At 38.8% G+C, this 21,466-nt stretch overlaps 1 protein-coding gene and 1 long non-coding RNA gene across 19 annotated transcripts in view; one reads left to right on the top strand and one right to left on the bottom strand.

Annotated features, from left to right (window-relative positions):
- Positions 1–21,466, top strand: part of unc80 (unc80, NALCN channel complex subunit) — a 283,207-nt gene that overhangs the window by 212,414 nt on the left and 49,327 nt on the right. For 13 of the 17 annotated variants that reach the window (XM_071677907.1, XM_071677910.1, XM_071677908.1 and 10 more), the window contains one exon: positions 19,579–19,758. The exons of the other annotated variants lie outside the window; for them this stretch is intronic. In XM_071677907.1, the coding sequence (XP_071534008.1) occupies positions 19,579–19,758 (180 nt within the window). The remainder of the gene's footprint in view (positions 1–19,578; positions 19,759–21,466) is intronic. 17 annotated transcript variants of the gene reach the window in all.
- On the bottom strand, positions 379–19,569 carry LOC139757419 (uncharacterized). 2 transcript variants are annotated; one of them, XR_011714626.1, is made up of 3 exons: positions 18,370–19,569; positions 6,098–6,846; positions 379–3,871 (listed from the first exon to the last, which is right to left on the bottom strand). It is a non-coding gene; the product is annotated as an uncharacterized lncRNA (long non-coding RNA). The 2 variants fall into 2 exon arrangements; XR_011714625.1 differs by having other exon boundaries at positions 379–6,846.

Below are 21,466 nucleotides of genomic sequence, written 5' to 3'. Positions count from 1 at the left end.
CTCACACCACACATTGTCCTCAAACATCTCATTTCCAGCACATCCATCCTCCTGCGCACAACTCTATCCATAGCCCACGCCTCGCAACCATACAACATTGTTGGAACCACTATTCCTTCAAACATACCCATTTTTGCTTTCCGAGATAATGTTCTCGACTTCCACACATTCTTCAAGGCTCCCAGAATTTTCACCCCCTCCCCCACCCTATGATCCACTTCCGCTTCCATGGTTCCATCCGCTGCCAGATCCACTCCCAGATATCTAAAACACTTCACTTCCTCCAGTTTTTCTCCATTCAAACTCACCTCCCAATTGACTTGACCCTCAACCCTACTGTACCTAATAACCTTGCTCTTATTCACATTTACTCTTAACTTTCTTCTTTCACACACTTTACCAAACTCAGTCACCAGCTTCTGCAGTTTCTCACATGAATCAGCCACCAGTGCTGTATCATCAGCGAACAACAACTGACTCACTTCCCAAGCTCTCTCATCCCCAACAGACTTCATACTTGCCCCTCTTTCCAAAACTCTTGCATTCACCTCCCTAACAACCCCATCCATAAACAAATTAAACAACCATGGAGACACCACACACCCCTGCCGCAAACCTACATTCACTGAGAACCAATCACTTTCCTCTCTTCCTACACGTACACATTGTTTTGGACAATTTGGAGCTGCTGGTTTGACACACTTGCATATACTGCAAGTGTTCACTTAAGCACTTGATAATTCACTGTATTTTTCCAAATTACAAAACAATCTTACAGTCTCAACACTGCTAACATTTCTTGTTATATATTTATTTATTATTATATTTTGCTTTGTCGCTGTCTCCCGCGTTAGCGAGGTAGCGCAAGGAAACAGACAAAAGAATGGCCCAACCCACCCACATACACATGTATATACATACACGTCCACACACGCAAATTTACATACCTATACATCTCAATGTACACATATATATATATACACACAGACATATACATATATACACATGTACATAATTCATACTGTCTGCCTTTATTCATTCCCATCGCCACCTCACCACACATGGAATAACAACCCCCTCCCCCCTCATGTGTGCGAGGTAGCGCTAGGAAAAGACAACAAAGGCCCCATTCGTTCACACTCAGTCTCTAGCTGTCATGTAATAATGCACAGAAACCACAGCTCCCTTTCCATATCCAGGCTCCACAGAACTTTCCATATCCAGGCCCCACAGAACTTTCCATGGTTTACCCCAGACGCTTCACATGCCCTGGTTCAATCCATTGACAGCACGTCGACCCCGGTATACCACATCGTTCCAATTCACTCTATTCCTTGCACGCCTTTCATCCTCCTGCATGTTCAGGCCCCGATCACTCAAAATCTTCTTCACTCCATCTTTCCACCTCCAATTTGGTCTCCCACTTCTCCTCGTTCCCTCCACCTCTGACACATATATCCTCTTGGTCAATCTTTCCTTACTCATTCTCTCCATGTGCCCAAACCATTTCAAAACACCCTCTTCTGCTCTCTTAACCACACTCTTTTTATTTCCACACATCTCCCTTACCCTTACATTACTTACTCGATCAAACCACCTCACACCACATATTGTCCTCAAACATCTCATTTCCAGCACATCCACCCTCCTGCGCACAACTCTATCCATAGCCTACGCCTCACAACCATACAACATTGTTGGAACCACAATTCCTTCAAACATACCCATTTTTGCTTTCCGAGATAATGTTCTCGACTTCCAAACATACTTCAAGGTTCCCAGAATTTTCGCCCCCTCCCCCACCCTATGGTTCACTTCCGCTTCCATGGTTCCATCCGCTGCCAGATCCACTCCCAGATATCTAAAACACTTTACTTCCTCCAGTTTTTCTCCATTCAAACTTACCTCCCAATTGACTTGACCCTCAACCCTACTGTACCTAATAACCTTGCTCTTATTCACATTTACTCTTAACTTTCTTCTTTCAAACACTTTATCAAACTCAGTCACCAGCTTCTGCAGTTCCTCACATGAATCAGCCACCAGTGCTGTATCATCAGCAAACAACAACTGACTCACTTCCCAAGCTCTCTCATCCACAACAGACTGCATACTTGCCCCTCTTTCCAAAACTCGCATTCACCTCCCTAAAAACCCCATCCATAAACAAATTAAACAACCATGGAGACATCACACACCCCTGCCGCAAACCTACATTTACTGAGAACCAATCACTTTCCTCTCTTCCTACACGTACACATGCCTCACATCCTCGAGAAAAACTTTTCACTGCTTCTAACAACTTGCCTCCCACACCATATATTCTTAATACCTTCCACAGAGCATCTCTATCAACTCTATCATATGCCTTCTCCAGATCCATAAATGCTACATACAAATCCATTTGCTTTTCTAAGCATTTCTCACATACATTCTTCAAAGCATTCTTCAAAGCAAACACCTGATCCACACATCCTCTACCACTTCTGAAACCACACTGCTCTTCCCCAATCTGATGCTCTGTACATGCCTTCACCCTCTCAATCAATACCCTCCCATATAATGTACCAGGAATACTCAACAAACTTATATCTCTGTAATTTGTGCACTCATTCTTATCCCCTTTGCCTTTGTACAATGGCACTATGCAAGCATTCCGCCAATCCTCAGGCACCTCACCATGAATCATACATACATTAATTGACCTTACCAAACAGTCAACAATACAGTCACCCCCTTTTTTAATGAATTCCACTGCAATACCATCCAAACCTGCTGCCTTGCCGGCTTTCATCTTCCGCAAAGCTTTTACTACCTCTTCTCTGTTTACCAAATCATTTTCCCTAACCCTCTCACTTTGTACACCACCTCAACCAAAACACCCTATATCTGCCACTCTATCATCAAACACATTCAACGAACCTTCAAAATACTCCCTCCATCTCCTTCTCACATCACCACTACTTGTTATCACCTCCCCATTAGCCCCTTTCACTGAAGTTCCCATTTGCCCCCTTGTCTTATGCACTTTATTTACCTCCTTCAAAACATCTTTTCATTCTCCTTAAAATTTAATGATACTCTCTCCCCCCAACTCTCATTTGCCCTCTTTTTCACCTCTTGCACCTTTCTCTTGACCTCCTGCCTCTTTCTTTTATACATCTCCCACTCATTTGCATTTTTTCCCTGCAAAAATCGTCCAAATGCCTCTCTTCTCTTTCACTAATAATCTTACTTCATCCCACCACTCACTACCCTTTCTAATCAACCCACCTCCCATGCTTCTCATGCCACAAGCATCTTTTGCGCAAGCCATCACTGCTTCCCTAAATACATCCCATTCCTCCCCCACTCCCTTTACCTCCTTTGTTCTCACCTTTTTCCATTCTGTACTATGAACAAAAAACTGTCATAACCTATGGCACACAAAGTATCCTTGTCACTTTGTTTACTAGAAAGGTCCACCACAAAAGAAGGGTTTATGCTCTCAGCCCAATCACTGTTTTCAATAAGGTGGGCTAATATCTGATTTAGTTTTCTTTGAACACTGTTCCGTTCACCTCTTATCCTCTCCAAGTAGTAGTCCAATGTACAGTTCTTTCACTGCATAGGTATAGCAGTTTGATAGGCACGTTTATTCTCTCTTGAAAAGTGACAGGCCTCCTCCATCTCAATCTTTGATAGTTAAGTGTGTTTTTCAAAGGCATTTCTTGAAATTCATCAAAAGGCTGACCAGACATCAACAAATGTGGCAGCAGGGAAGAACTTGTTCATCAAAGCATCTCTCAGGGAATTTCATTTGTGGCTAGTTTGTGGGCCTTGATTAATGATGTGGAGCAAGCAGCAACAAAGTTGAAGAGACCAGACAAGCCTGCAAAGAAGAAGTGGAAAAGCTGTGTGATATCCATGTTGTTGCAGTAGGTCACAGTGATATGCATGATCTAGTATTTGCAGATAACCATGAGGAAAACGAAATGTAATAAGTCCCAAGTGCACATTTACATGACTAATACATTGTTAGAGGAGATAAGAGACAGTAAATTAGTATATACACAAGAGAGGTAGAGCTAAAATATTTTAGGTACACAAGGTTTGTGGTAATTAGGTCTGGCACTGTGCCTGTATAAAATTTTAATTGTGTGGAAAAGTCAGGAAACTGTTTATAAATTTTTCCTGTGATAGATCAATCCAGTTTATATACCTCCTACACTAATGTTCATATTACAATTCTTTGTGTATTTTGTAAGAGAATATTCAATAATATTTCTTTTGATCAAGGAGTTACAGTCTATAACAGAATTTGCACTATTCGTCAGTACAATGGTCATAAGTCTTAACATGATTAAACAATTCACCTGATTCGTGTCCTGTTCTTATACAATATTTATGATGATTAAATCCAAGAGAGAGATCCTTACCACTCTGCCCAGTATTATAGCTTTTACGAGGTATTGTGCAGGTTGTGATTAGAGAATACCTTGTAAATGTTGCAGTATGTTTTATATTGGGCAGACTGGTAAGGACCTTTCTGTTACACTTAAGAAACATAAATAATGAGTAAGACTTGGACAAGATTCTAGTGCTTTGTTTAATCATGTTAGAAATAATGACAAATGTATTGATTGGAAGTGTGCTAATTCATTTATTACCAATAACTCCTTGATCAAGAGAAATATCAATGTGTCTTTTCTTATTAATACACAAAGAATTGTAACGTCAACATTAATGAATGTCTACATAAACTGGATGGCTTTGTTGTACACATAATTTGTAAATGGTTTCCTGTCTTGTCCACATGATACAATTCTAAGACAGGCATGGTACCAGATCAGAAAACCACAGACACCCATGTACCAACAGCTTCTTAGCTCTGTCTCTCTTGTATACTGACTGATTGTTCCTAGTCGTTTATTTCATTCTTGTATCTTCCCTGACAATGTATTAATGACATGAAAGTGCACTGTGGACTCATCATATTTTATTTCTCCCCATGGTTATCTGCACTACTAGATCATGCATATCACTGTGACCTACTGATGTACATACACATGCATTGTTAATAGGTATATCTCTATATACACATATTCTGCCTCTGAATTCCCTATGTATCATACAGGGTGACAAAAGGGGGCAGAAGCAGGAAGGCTGGAAACCCTTCCCTTCTTGTATTCCAATTTTTAAAAGAAGAAACAGGAGGAGGAGCCAAGCAGGAATTGCTTGTCTTCCTGGAAGGCTCAGACTAGGGTCTCTAAAAGTGTTTGGATGTAACCAAGATGAGAAGAGGGACAGATAGATTGTAAGTTTGAGTAAAAAATCCTGGATGTTCTGCCTCTCAGTTAAACATAGCTCAAGGGTAAAGGGGAAGAATGGTTTGGAATTGTCTTGGGAGTAAAGTCTGAGGTTGGAAAGAGGACAAGAACTACGAAAGGAAGCAGGAGCTTTGAGAAAGTGAGAAACTTTTGCTCATTTTGAATACAGTCTGTCCCCTACTTACAACCTAAGCGACTTATGACTATCCGTACATACAACTAAAAAGAATATAAATAGAAAAATATACGGAAATATAAAATTAAGGCTTGGTCATACGTCTGCCAGTGTTAACGGTTGCATGCATACGACAGTAACTACCAGACGATATTCTGGCATTGTGTACATCACAGCATCTCTCTCAGTTCTCGTTCTTAGTTACCATTCTGTAAGCACGTGTTATTCAAGTGAATCTAAAGAATTTTTGTGCTAGATTAAACCATATTTGTATTAAGCCTCAAAAAAGATGACGAGCAAGACGAAAAACCCAACACAATGAAAGATCTAGCAAGAAGCCAAGGAAGGTGCTTGATTTCAAATTGAAAATGAAGGCAGTCACCCAAAATAATGAAAAAAAAAGTTAATGTGATTTCATGTGACCTACAATCATCCCATTCGATGGTCTCCACAATCTTAAAGGACAAAGAAAAAAAAAAAAAAGTGAAACTGAAAGGTTCAGCAAGTATGAAGTCTACAATAATATCAAAGCATTGACAAGGGCCCATCTATGTAATGGAAAAGTTGTAGATGCTATTGACTGAAGATCAAATTTAAAACGTGCACCACTAACCTTACTGACAATTCAGGTGAAGTCTAGAAGTCTTTTTGAGACCTTGATGGAGTGAGAGGACGAGGATTACACGGAGAACTTTGCAGTGTCATAGTTGGTTCAACAGATTTAAAAGAAGATATAGCTTGCACAATGTTCGAGTCACAAGTGAAGCAGCTAGTGCTGATGAAGGAGCTGCTGAAAAGATAAAAAATAATCCAAAGGATTTTTTTTAATAAACCATAGAGTGAATTAAAAATTGTTAATAAAACTGGTTAAACAAAAATGAGATAATCACGATTGAGCTTGCATAATGTAAAGAATAAAAAATGATGAAATATGAACTACAGAATCTTTAATAAAAGTTAAAAAGAAACTCCAGAATCATGCACTAAAGATGATTAATAAAAGACAAGAGAATCATGAGAAAAATTCAGTAGGATAAAAGAATGCTGTACAGGTATGTGAATTTTACATGCCATACTGACATACGTCTGACTTACTTCCATTACAAGATCCTACCAGTAGGTCAGAAGAGAACTCGGACATATGTTGGAGATAGATGGTACTTGTATTAGAACACCTTTTAAGCTTCTCTTTCTAAGCTAGAGATTTAAGTCGTTTAATCTCATCTTGTGTTATTTGTTTCTCATTCAAGGAATCATCTTGGTAGCTTGATGCAGTACTCTATCCATTCTGTCTACATCTTCTTTTTCAGGTAGTATTACCAAAATTGAAGACAATATTCAAGATGTGGATGAACCAATGAACTGTAAAGAGTAAGGATGATTTTCCTGGAGTTAAATTTGAAGGCACTACCTATGAAACTAAGAATTTTGTTTGCTCTCTTCCTTGCTTCTGTACTCTGCTTACTTGGTTTTAGTTCACCAGATTATTACGCCTAAGTCTTTTCCTCATTTACCTTTTGTTGTTCAGAAGAATTCATATTCTAGCTTGCCTTTTAGTTTTTACTACCAATATGTGATGTTAAAATTCATTTGCCACTGCCCTTGCACTTGTATCTTCCTTCCATCCTCCATACCCATGCATGTAACAACTGCTGCCTCCACTTCCACATTCATCAGTTCTTCAAAATACTCTTTCCATCTTCCTCTTACTTCCTCCTTTTGATTCAACAACTCCCCCTCTTATTTCTCTCAATAACATTTCTACTCATACATCCACCTCTTTCTTTTTCACCTCCTTCCAGTATAGTTTCTTATTATCACAAAACTTTTCAGTTAACTTTCTTCTAAAATCTTCATCTACTCTTTCTTTGCTTTCCTCTATTAGCTTCATAACATTCTGCTTACATATTTTATATTCTTCCTTCCTCTTTTGCTGAACTTCCACTGGTACATTCCTTTTGAGCAATCTCCCGTGTGCCTTTTTCTTCTCTTCCGCAGCATTTCTAATCTCTTCTGTCTACCATGCATTGCCCTTTTTATTCCTATATCTCATGACCTTGTATCCAACTACTAATTGTATAACCTTTAATAGTACTTCTCTAAACATTTCAAATACTTCATTCACACATAACTGCATCCCTACATTCCCTGCATTTCCATTTATGCTTTCACTTACCTTCCTTTCATACTCCTTCCTGCATTTTTTCTGATTCATCTTCTCGCTTTCAAACACTTTTAGCTCTCCATTCTTCCTTACACCATACCTCCACTTCTCACTGATCCTCATCCCTACAAGAACAGCAAAATGGTCAGAATCTCCAGAGAATCCTCTCACAACTCTAGCATCTAGCACAGCCTTTCTCAATCTTTCATCCATTGGCACACAGTCAATCAAAGCCTTTTTGCCCTTTTCTTCCATCATTCCTCATCCATGTATATCTCTGGATCATCTTGAGCTGGAAAAAAAAAGGTGTTTGCAAGAAATAAACTCCTCTCAGCACAAATATCCACAAGATAACTTCCATTCTCATTTACTGCAGGCACTATCCATTTACCAACTTTTTTTTTTTTCAAACTATTCGCCATTTCCCGCGTTAGCAAGGTAGTGTTAAGAACAGAGGACTGGACCTTTGAGGGAATATCCTCACCTGGCCCCCTTCTCTGTTCCTTCTTTTGGAAAATTAAAAAAAAAAAAAACTATCTCACCTATTTCATCACATACCACTTTTGCATTCATATCACCCAATATGACCACGTTTTTCTAATTCTCAAAACCTTTTATACAGTCTATCAAATTTCTCCAGAAAAGCTTCATTTCATCCTTACCTTGTAGTCTTCATGTTCACAAGTGCATATACATATACCCTTGCATACTTTGCAATCCCAATATTTCCTTTGACCCATCCATGCTTTGTAACACCTTCCCACACTCTTGGTGACAGAAGAATTACATTTTTTCTTTCCCTCTTCCCCAATAATTTTCACTCATTCCTGTCCATACCACACCTCCTTCCATGCCCTCCCATAACTTGCATTCATCATTTCCATTTTCACTCGACACACCCTGCCAAGGGATGTAGGTTTCTGCAATCCCTAGCTACAACTTTTAAACCTATCCACAAGCGCCCTCCTTTTACTCTCACCAGTCATCCCATTCCCATTCAGTGCCATTATCCTCAATCGCTCATCTCTTTTAATCCTTGGCATAAACTGGTAGACTCCAGTGATGCTCCTTAGTGACACTCTTTTTTTTAATATCATTACATTAGCAAACTTTCATTTATCAGGAACTGTTCTTGTTCTTTCATTGGTCTTGGATAAAACTTAACAGGACCTGTCATTTTATATATTTTTATACTATGTATTGCTGAAAGTATGTCCTCGGCTTTCTTGTCAATTTGTTTAAGAACATTACCCTCTCATATCAATGAGAGTGTGAAGAATGGAGCCTTTGTTGTCTTTTCCCAGTGCTACCTCGCACACATGAGGGGGGAGGGGGATGGTATTCCAAGTGTGGCGAGGTGGCGATGGGAATGAATAAAGGCAGGCAGTGTGAATTGTGTGCATGGGTATATATGTATGTGTCTGTGTGTGTATATATAGGTGTACATTGAGATGTATAGGTAGGTATATTTGCATGTGTGGACGTGTATGTATATACATGTGTATGGGGGTGGGTTGGGCCATTTCTTTCGTCTGTTTCCTTGCGCTACCTTGCAAACGCGGGAGACAGCGACAAAGCAAAATAATAATAATAATAATCAATGAAATTGGTATCGGGACATAGGTTGGGTCTTTGATCATAAATACAGATGCAAAATAGGCATTTAATATTTTAAATACAGATGCAAAATAGGCATTTAATATTTTTGCCATGGCTTTGTTGTCTTGAAGCAAGTCACTGTTTTCCATGATTAATAGCCCTATCGACTGGGTAATGACTCTCATGCTTCTAACATAACTGTAAAACTCGAGGGTTTCTTTAGCCATTTTTAGCAATATATTCTGCGCATTGACATTTAATTTGTCATATAACTCTCTTACTTTCCCTGAGTTCCATTGGAGCTGCTTTCTTAGACATAAGGCACTTTTTTATTTCACTGTTCCACCACCTTGGTTTTATTTTAGAAAGGGACTGTATGTATGTTCCCTCTGCTGCTTTTAAGGTTTTACTGAAGCTTTTCCAAGCTATGTTCATGTCATTCTCACTGATTGTGTCATCCCAGGTTTGCCTAACAAGACCAATGTGATCATTAAAATTTACAAGTTTAAAGTGATATATTTTCACGACTGGCAGTGTTGAAAGTGACCTCCAATGTAATTCGTCGGTGATCACTTGCACCAAACTTTTCTCCATCTTCAACATTATTAACAAGATCCTCATTTGTAGTAAGAACTAAATCTAATATATTTTTGTCATGAGTAGGTTTCTTGGCTAAATGGATAAGGGCCATGCCAAGCAAATTTAGTTAGAGTCCACGCCTGAAGCTACTGGAAAGGGATTCTTCCCATTTAGATAATTTTTATTTATTTATTTTATTTTGCTTTGTTGCTGTCTCCCGCGTTTGCGAGGTAGCGCAAGGAAACAGACGAAAGAAATGGCCCAACCCACCCCCATCCCATACACAATGTATACACACACACGTCCACACACGCAAATATACATACCTATATATCTCAATGTACACATATATATACACACACAGACACATACATATATACCCATGCACACAATTCACACTGTCTGCCTTTATTCATTCCCATCGCCACCTCGCCACACATGGAATACCATCCCCCTCCCCCCCCTCATGTGTGCGAGGTAGCACTAGGAAAAGACAACAAAGGCCCCATTCGTTCACACTCAGTCTCTAGCTGTCATGCAATAATGCCCGAAACCACAGCTCCCTTTCCACATCCAGGCCCCACACAACTTTCCATGGTTTACCCCAGACGCTTCACATGCCCTGATTCAATCCACTGACAGCACGTCAACCCCGGTATACCACATCGATCCAATTCACTCTATTCCTTGCCCTCCTTTCACCCTCCTGCATGTTCAGGCCCCGATCACACAAAATCTTTTTCACTCCATCTTTCCACCTCCAATTTGGTCTCCCTCTTCTCCTCGTTCCCTCCACCTCCAACACATATATCCTCTTGGTCAATCTTTCCTCACTCATTCTCTCCATGTGCCCAAACCATTTCAAAACACCCTCTTCTGCCCTCTCAACCACACTCTTTTTATTTCCACACATCTCTCTTACCCTTACATTACTTACTCGATCAAACCACCTCACACCACACATTGTCCTCAAACATCTCATTTCCAGCACATCCACCCTCCTGCGCACAACTCTATCCATAGCCCACGCCTCGCAACCATACAACATTGTTGGACCCACTATTCCTTCAAACATACCCATTTTTGCTTTCCGAGATAATGTTCTCGACTTCCACACATTCTTCAAGGCAAATCACAAATTTCTGCTGATCATAAAATGTTTTGTTTATCTCTGATATCTGTCCCAGTGTGTGTGTATGTGTGTGTGTGTTTAATTTAGTCATAGTTATTTTCTTACATAGTTTATCTTAAATTTTTAAAAAGTGAAGTCGACATTCCCAACAGCCATAACAGTTTTTTCTACAGGATTGAAATGAGCTTTAATAAAAAGTAGGACACCACTGCCTACTTTGTTTGCTATATCCCTATTAAACAGATTGTACCCTGGAATTACAGGAAAGCCATGAAAGAGTAGATGAAGATTTTGAAAGAAAGTTTAGGGAAAAGTTCAGGAAAATTAGAAATTATACTGGAAGGAGGTGAAAAAGGAGTGAGGTGGATGTAAGAGTGGAAGTATTAACGTAAGAAATAAGGAAGGGGAGTCAATGAAGTGAAAGGAAGAGAGTAAGGATATTTTGGAGAAATCTGGAAAGAGTATTCTGAAGAACTGATGAATGTGGGAGAAGGTGAGGTCGCAATTGTTACATGCATGGGTATGGAGGATGGAAGGAAAAGGATACAAGGGCAAGAGTCTATTACAGAACTGGAGGTAAAAAGGGCAAGAATGAGACTGAAGGTAGGAAAGGCACCTGGAGTGGATGGGATTATGGTTGAAAAGAAATGCTGAAGTATGGAGGAGAAAGCATGATAAAGTGGATGCATCTGATGTATAATTTTGCAAAGAAATAGAAAGTTGTGCCTAAGAACTGGGAAATGAAACATGAAAAGCTCCCAAGTGCACTTTTGTGTAATGATCACATTATCAGGGAAGATACAGGAGAGAAATGTGTGTCAGTTGATGCATAACGAAGAGATGTAGCTTGGACACCATTTGGTAAGCAAGTGACTACCAGAATGGAGGTCGAGTGTGTTCAAGTCTGGCAACATGCGTATCATGAAATTTATCATGTGGGCAAGAAAGGGAACTGTTTACAAATCTTATGAACAATAAAGCTATTCAATATATACAGACCTTCACAAATATTAATGTTACAATTCTTTGTGTATTTAATGATATAAGATTCAATGATATTTCTTGTACAAGAATTAGAGTTAATAACTGAGATGGCATTACTCCAGTCAATACAATGAATATAATTTTTAACATGACTGAATAAGGCATTTGATTCTTGTCCTGTTCTTATACTATATTTATGTTGCTTAAGTCTAACAGAGAGATCCTTACCAGTCTGCTCAACATAAAACTTATCAGAGTTTTTACATGGTACTCTATAAACGCACCCTGCGGAATGTTCTGGTGAGTTCCTGATTAAGATAGTCTTTACAGTATTGTTGTTGCTGAAGGATTTAAGCACCATGGGAAGTAAAGTAAAATCATTACTAAAAGAGAGAACTAAAAGGTTCTTGGCATCAAGGGGAGGTTTGGGTTTAACTCTATAAAATGATTTCTTTGCTGATTTGAGAGATTTACCAACGAAAGATCTAGGATACTTTAACTTAGATCCAATAGAATATATTTTCTCAAGCTCATCATCAATAAACTCTGGACTGCATTTACATAATGCTCTGAAGAACATAGACTGGAATGATGAGAATTTAAGTCATGATAATTTACAAACATTTCTTCCCTTACACAACAATTTAGTATCTTGCACCAACTTTCTGTAGAAATTGAAAATAATGATATGTTACCATTTTTAGATTGCATGACTTGTAGGGATGGAAACATGTTTAATATATACTGAAAACCTCCCAAAGTATGATCATATATCCATTATTACTCAGCTTAACATGACAGAGTTAATTATCATCATTTCAGTCCATGTTCCTTATGGCATTATATATATGCAGTCCAGAGTTTACTGATGCTGAGTTTGAGAAGACATATTCCACTGGATCTAAGTTAGATATATTCCACTCGATCCAAGTTAAAGTATCCTAGATCTTTCACTGATAAGTCTCGTAAGCTGGCAAAGAAATGACTATAGAGTCAAACCCAAACCTTCCTTGGCACCAAGAATCTTTTAGTTCTCCCTTTTGGTAATGATTTTACTTTACTTCCCATGTTGCTTAAATCTTTTAATGTAAATGGTGCCTTCAGCAACAATGATACTATAAAGAATATCTTAATCAGGAACTCATTGTAAAGTTCCGCAGGGTGTGTTTTTCGAGTACCACGTAAAATTGGGATATTTGATGTTGGGCAGACTGGTATGGATCTTTCTGTTAGACTTCAGCAACATGAACATAGTATAAGAACAGGAAAAGAATCAAATGCCTTATTTAATCATTAAAAATTATGATCATTGTACTGATTGGAGTAATGCCATTTCAGTTATTAACTCTAACTCTTGTCCTATGAGAAATATCAAAGAATCTTCTATCAATAAATACACAAAGAATGGTAACACTGATATTAGTGAAGGTCTATACAAATTGGATAGCTTTATTATTGATAAAATTTGCAAGCAGTTCCCTTTCTAGTCCACATGATGAATTTCATGATATGCTTGTTGCCAGACCTGAAACATTCCAACCTCCATTCAGGTACTCACTTGTTTACCAAATGGCATCCTAGCTACATCCCTTCATTGTATATCAACTGACTGTTATACTCTCTTTCCTGTATCTCCCCTGAAGATGTGATCATTACACGAGATGCACTTGGGAACTTATTGTGTTTCCTTTCCCTGTGGTAAGGATGGAATTTTTTGATCATTTGTGTCAGAGGTGGAGAGAACGAGAAGTGGGAGACCAAATTGGAGGTGGAAAGATGGAGTGAAAAAGATTTTGAGTGATTGGGGCCTGAACATGCAGGAGGGTGAAAGGGGTGCAAGGAATTGAGTGAATTGGAATAATGTGGTATACCAGGGTCGACGTACTGTCAATGGATTGAACCAGGGCATGTGAAGTGTCTGGGGTAAACCTTGGAAAGTTCTGTGGGACCTGGAGGTGGAAAGGGAGCTGTGGTTTCAGTGCATTATACATGATAGCTAGAGACTGAGTGTGAACGAATGTGGCCTTTGTTGTCTTTTCCTAGTGGTACCTTGCACACATGCGGGGGAGGGGGTTGTTATTTCATGTGCGGCGGGGTTGCGATGGGAATGAATAAAAGGCAGACTGTATGAATTATGTACATTTGTATATATGTATATGTCTGTGTGTGTATATATATGTATATGTTGAGATGTATGGGTATGTATATTTGAGTGTGTGGACGTGTATGTATATACATGTGTATGTGGGCGGGTTGGGCCATTCTTTCGTCTGTTTCCTTGCGCTACCTTGCTAACCTGGGAGACAGCGACAGAGCAAAATAAATATATATAGATAATAAATAAATCATTTTTATTATACCTAATTGCTGTTTCCCCCATCAGTGAGGTAGTGCCAAGAAACATGAAGAATGGCCCATCCACTCATGTTCCTTAGGGTATTACGTATATGCAGCCCAGAGTTTACTGATGGTGAGTTTGACAAGATATATTCTAGTGAATGCAAGTTAAAGTATCCTATATCTTTCACTGATAAATCTCTGAAGTTGGCAAAGAAATAATTGTACAGATTTAAACGCAAAACTCCCTTGACACCAAAAACCTTTTAGTTCCTCATTTTAGTAATGATTTTACTTTACTTCCCATGTTCCTTAAATCCTTTAATGTAAATGTTGCATTCAACAACAACAATACTATAAAGAATATCTTAAATAGGAGCTCACCAAAAAGTTCCACAGGTTGAGTTTTTAGAGTATCATGTAAAATTGGGATATGTTTTATGTTGGGCAGACTGGTATGGATCTTTCTGTTAGACTTAAGCAACATGAATGCAGTCCAAGAACAGGACAGGAATCAAATGCCTTATGTAATTATGTTATAAATTATGATCATTATAATGACCGGAGTAATGCCATCTCAGTTATTAACTCTAACTCTTCTCCTATGAGAAATATCATTGAATCTTCTATCATTAAATACACAAAGAATGGTAAGATTAATATTAATGAAGGTTCATACAAATTGGATAGCTTTCTTATTGATAAAATTTGTAAACGGTTCCCTTTCTTGTCCACACGATGAATTTTATGACATGCTTATTGCCAGATGTGAATGCACCCAACCTCCATTCAAGGAGTCACTTATTTACCAAATGGCATCCTAGCTATGTCCCTTTGTTGTGTTTCCACTGACTGTTATATTTTCTTTCTTGTACCTCCCCTGATGATGTGATCATTACACGAAAGTGCACTTGGGAACATCGTGTTTCATTTCCCTGTGGTAAGGACAGAATTTATTTGATCACACGCTCAATTGTGATCTCTTCCAATATACATATATTCATCTATCTATTATACTCGATCGCCATTTCCCGTGTTAGCAAGGTAGCACCAGGAAACAGATGAAGAACGGCCCATCTGCTCTTATACACATGTTATTATTTTCATTATACTTAAATGTTGTTTCTCATGTCAGTGAGTTAGCACCAGGAAACAAAGAATGGCCCATCCACTCATATACACACATATATACATAAACTCCCATACACACACAAATACATTTTATATGATTTATTAAACTTAGTCGCTGTCTCCTAAGTTAGCGAGGTAGCACGAGGAAACAAATGAAAGAATGGCCCATCCCACCCACATACACATGCATATACATAAACGCCCACACAAGCACATATACATAACTATACATTTCAACGTATACATACATATACATACACAGACATATACATATATACACAGGTACATATTCATACTTGCTTCCTTCGTCCATTCCCGTCACCACCCTGCCACACATGAAACAGTGCCCCCCTCCTCCCCCGTGTGCACACAAGGTAGCACTAAGAAAAGACAACAAAAGCCACATTTGTTCACACTCAGTCTTTAGCTGTCATGTGTAATGCACCAAAACCACAGCTCCCTTTCCACATCCAGGCCCCACAAAACTTTCCATGGTTTACCCCAGACGCTTCACATGCCCTGGTTCAATCCATTAACAGCACGTCGACCCTGGTGTAACACATCGTTCCAATTCACTCTATTCCTTGCACGCCTTTCACACTCCTGTATGTTCAGGCCCTGATCACTCAAAATCTTTTTCACTCAATCCTTCCACCTCTAATTTGGTCTCCCACTTCACCTTGTTCCCTCCACCTCTGACATATATACCTTCTTTGTGAATCTTTCCTCACTCATTCTCTCCATGTGACCATTTCAATACACCCTCTTCTGCTCTCTCAACCACACTCTTTTCATTACCACACATCTCTCTTACCCTTTCATTACTTATCAAACCACCTCACACCAAATATTGTCCTCAAACATTTCATTTCCAATACATCCACCCTCCTCCGCACAACCTTATCTGTAGCCCATGCCTCGCAACCATATAACGTTGTTGGAACCACTATTCCTTCAAACACACCCATTTTTGCTCTCAGAGATAACGTTCTCGTCTTCCACACATTCTTCAATGCTCCCAGAACCTTTGCCCCCTCCCCAACCCTGTGACTCGCTTCCGTTTCCATGGTTCCATCCACTGCTAAATCCACTCCCAAATATCTAAAACACTTAACTTTCTCCATTTTTTCTCCATTCAAACTTACCTCCCAATTAACTTGTCCCTCAACCCTACACAGATGTATACATATATACACATGTACATATTCATACTAGCTACCTTCATCCATTCCTGTCGCCATCCCACCACACATGAAATAGCGAGGTAGCACAAGGAAAAGAAAAAAAAACCCACTCCACTCCCTCCAGTTTTTCTCCATTCAAACTTACCTCACAATTACCTTGTCCCTTAACCCTACTGAACCCAATAACCTTGCTCTTATTCACACCCACCCTCAGCTTTCCTCTTTCACACACCTTACCAAACTGTCACCAACTTCTGCAGTTTCTCACCCGAATCAGCCAACAGCGCCATATCACCAGCAAACAACAACTGACTCACTTTCCAAGCCCTCTCATCCACAACAGACTGCATACTTGCCCCTCTCTCCAAAACTTACATTCAACTCCCCAACCACCCCATCCATAAACAAACCAAACAACCATGGAGACATCATGCACCCCTGCCACAAACCAACATTTGCCGGGAACCAATCACCCTCCTCTCTTCCTACTCGCACATATACATCACATCCTTGGGAAAACCTCACTGCTTCTAGCAGTGCATTAGTATGGTGTGAAGCTTAGGCCTAATGTCCTATCTATCCATATCTCTGACGTCTATTCCCTTCTGGAACTCTCTCAAGGGGATGGCCACAGCATTAGTCTCTCCATAACTAGTGAATTCCAGTGCTGCTTCTTAGCCTTTAGTGTGTCACCCTAAACAGGCCAATGGCAAAGGGCAAGTCTAACACAGTCTACTGCCGAATGCTCCTCCCTCATTTTCCTACCAACTACTTCCATCTAAATGTTCCTAACAATTACTTCTATCTATTATTCCAATCACTTTACCAAAAGGCAAGGCTAGCACATAGTACTTATCACAGAATGAGCCATGTGAGTTAAGTGTTATGTATGACAAGGAGAGATTTTATGTTATGGACTGGATGCCAGTAGTCCACATGTGGGTGAGGTAGAAAAAAAGACAGCTACCTGGGTCAGAGGAGTGCAATTTGACAACCACTGAAGTGCTGGCTCACTACACAGCTGTCATTAACCCTCCCAATACCCAGGTGGCAGTATTGGTTATATACCTCTCCGGTGGTTGGCTACTTACCAACTACTACCTATAAATAGACTTTAGTAAATGCATGCTCTTAGTAGCAGTTGAATTATTGGAACATGGAATACAAAAACTGACATACTTAATGTCAATAACAAAGGTGACATAAGAGTACATATAAATTCAACAGTGCACCTTCTACCAATAATATGCAAATACCATACTAATGCACAAATTAGTAAAATATGACACCATAAGTTATACATAAATAACTTTAGTGTACACAAAAAGAATGAAGTATACAAATCATGAGAAATACACATGGTGAGAACTTGCATACCAGATCCAGTCACATTCTTCAACTAAAGACTTTCATTCACACATTTCTTTTTAAAAGCCAATACGATGTGGGCAAAAATCCGTGGCATATCATGTCAAAATATACCACTCATTTCACATGTCAGTATAATGAACAGGCCATACATCTGCTCACACAGAATACAAAAGCATGCTTATAATTCAAAGACATCAATGATATAACTACACAGAAGTGATATGAGTGCATGGAAGCAACAAACCACTTATGCCACCAATAACAAATGTAACAATTCCCAAATGAAAGGACCATAAATATCCAGCACTGGTGACATTTGGTTTTACAGTACATCTCAGAAAGAATTCCAAACTGAATAACGTTGAACTGATGCTACTTGAAAATTTCAGATATAACAGACTTACCGGAAAAGGAGAGTCTTTATCTTCTTGATCTCCTGAATGGGGTGAGGCACTGATGAGGCATTGTAGGAAGCAGCTACCCAATTGTGCATTCTGAGTGCCCAGTGTGCTTAGAAATCTCAAGTGTACCCACATTTTCTTGCTTCCAGGCGAGAATTTAGACTCTCTCTCCTCTGAAAGGTAAGAGCCAACCATCTTGAGGCACAGTTGGAGGAAATACAACACCGAGAAGAGAAATTCTCAAAATGAAGTGGTAGCCAGGAAGAGTAAAGAAAGAACAACATCCTCCCCTCAATATAGCCTGAGGCACACTGAGGTGGGTTGCTGGTGCTCACACTGTTAGAAACACTAGTCTCAGTGACCAGATGTACAATGATTTCACTCTGAGAGCATCATATGTTTGTACCCACAATAAGCTTTAGCCGTATCTCACCTTTGAGAATACATGGGTGGGTAGACAATGTGTGTTGTGGACATTGTACATTATCAGAGTGAAATATCATTGACTAATAACCTACTTTTTATATTCAACCTTGCATGATAAGATCAAGAAATTACATATCATACTTTATTTCCCTTTGTTCTACAGGCTATGGGGCTTTATACTTGACTGTGCTCTGGTAGCTAGGATTAAGAAACATTCCTCATCAGACAGTCTGCAACTAACTGTAAGCAATGGTATTCTCAATGGAAATACAGTGGAAAAATATTGGAGTTGGAATATGTATGTAGTCCTGGTATACAATATATACAATGAATTATTAATCAGCATGTTTATGCTGATGCAAAACTGAGTGTGTAAAATGTATGTTTGCATTTTATCTTATGATCATAATTGTGAAATGTGTTAGTGTAATAAATGGTCTGGGATTTAACCTGGAAGTGGATACAGTCTTGAAAAGTCAAGTAATGTACTGTGAACTGCAGTTATGGAAACTTGTGTTAGTGAATACTGTGTTCCTTTAATATACATCTTTTCTGAAAACAAAGGTAATAGATAATTATTGCTTTAAGAATACTTGCAAATATACCTATTTGGTTATAGAGACACTTCTTCACTAAATCTCTTTCTACCCTTAGCTTACCTTGGTAAATAGGTTGTTAACCTTTCCCCTACCCACTGAGACCTTCTATCCTGACTGAGGTTACATTCACTGTTACCCCTTCCTCACCTACTTTGACCTTTGCCCTTCTCCTGATGGTGAGGAGCAGGATCTGTGTCCAGCAGCAGTACTGGATGCTCCATGATGCTCAATCGTGACCTGTCTGTGCGTTCCGAGCCCCGCCCTGCTTCCCTTCCTTCCCACAACTCTCAGTCTCCTCAGCTTCCAGATGCAGATCCACCCAGCAGGAGGACCTCCTTTGCTGGGGAGTCCCAGCCTCTGTGTAAAGGTATTTTCGTGGAAGCTGTCACCACATCACACACTGAGCTTTGTTAATAGATTGGTGTACCTACTGTATCCAAGTTGAAGTGTCCACAAGGGACTTAGAAGTAGCTGGAAAGCAATAGTTATCAAGAGTAGTTAGTAAGCGACGCTGTAGCTATGGAAAGCAAAAAGAATTTGTCAGTGAAAGTAAACGCTGCCACAGTTTTGGTTATATGATATATAGGTATAGGCATAAATATGGTGTTTTGGGTAGGGAGAGATTTTGATTTCTTTGAATGATTGTTTTTAATTTGGAGTTTTATATTACTGATAACTATGCTGGCATGTGAATGTTAAATGTCCTGTATGTAAGGTGTTTGTATTTATGGTAATATGGTCTATGCGAACATTCAGATGGGGTTTGCAATACTGACCTTCCATAATTTCACAGTATAAATACTCCTCGCCTCCAGGTAAAGTAGCTAATGTTGTGAAAATCAAGCTTACAGGTAAAGTAGCTAATGTGAAAATCAAGCTTACAGGTAAAGTAGCTAATGATCTGGAAATCAATCCAGTACTTTATAGAGTGATACCATATACTGGTATACTTAAATTATGTTCTTTGTGTTCTTAATATGCACTCCCATTAAACACCCTTTACATTGACAGGGTGTACAACTGAGAGCATATTTAAGCTAAGAGTCTTAACAGTATTCTAAATGTAAGAATTTTCAGTCAAAAATATGTTTCTATAACACAAAAAATTGGGCATATACAGTAAATTTGTATCTGCAAGATTTTATCTAAGATATTTGATCTTAAACTTGCGTTAACAAAATTTATGGCTAACTGAACATCAGTCACGTGAGTAGTGTTAGATATGATGTTGTGTTTTGTATACTAGATTCATGGAGTCTGCATAAAAACTGAGACAGGAGTACATATTCTAGTTATGAACAGTGGTGCTGAATTTGTGGTAAGTCTTAGCTACTTATGTATCCTTAATGAATTTCTGCACGTTAAAATTTGTGGTAAGTCTTAGCTACTTATGTATCCTTAATGAATTTCCGCATGTTAAAATTTGCATTTTGGATGGTTTGCATTTTCATGTTTTCTTTTCAAATTATTTTCTTAAGTGTGCTTCTTGGAAAAACCTTTTTTCTTGACTATTCTCTTATGTACTGTCTTTTGTGATGGTTCTGTCCATTGTGATGTAACTACCATACATATATAAATGGCAACATTGATTTTTAGGTGTGTCTTGTGTACAAATATATTTTTAATTGACAAAAAATAATGCCAGTACTGTGATATGCTGCATGTAATGCTCTCTTGACCAGAATTATAGGAAGTAGATGAATATGGGAGCTGATCAGAGTAGCATGATGACATATTATCTTGAAATCATTAGTAGGTAACTATCCTGATGCTTGATGAACTGCTAATAGCTTTGAAGTACTTGAAATATGGAGTGCTGCAGTTTTCTGAAATATCAAAACTGATAAGGTTAAAATTCTTTAATATTTTGCTTTAGCTTTCAGTTAGCAGAGACATTTTTTTAAGGACCTAGACACCAATTAGACTGCAACATGCATTGGCACTTTTTAAAAATATTTCATGAGTGTCTTCCATTATTAGATAGATATAAATTACCTAAATTAGAATATTCACTGTAAATAAATCCAATGACTCTACTCCTAAATTGTACAAAAGTGTGTTATAAATAAAAGTGT

The sequence above is a fragment of the Panulirus ornatus genome, chromosome 26 (genome assembly GCF_036320965.1).
Source record: "Panulirus ornatus isolate Po-2019 chromosome 26, ASM3632096v1, whole genome shotgun sequence".
Taxonomy (NCBI): domain Eukaryota; kingdom Metazoa; phylum Arthropoda; class Malacostraca; order Decapoda; family Palinuridae; genus Panulirus; species Panulirus ornatus.
Note: the sequence above shows the minus strand (reverse complement) of the source record. Positions and strands in the feature narration are given on the sequence as shown.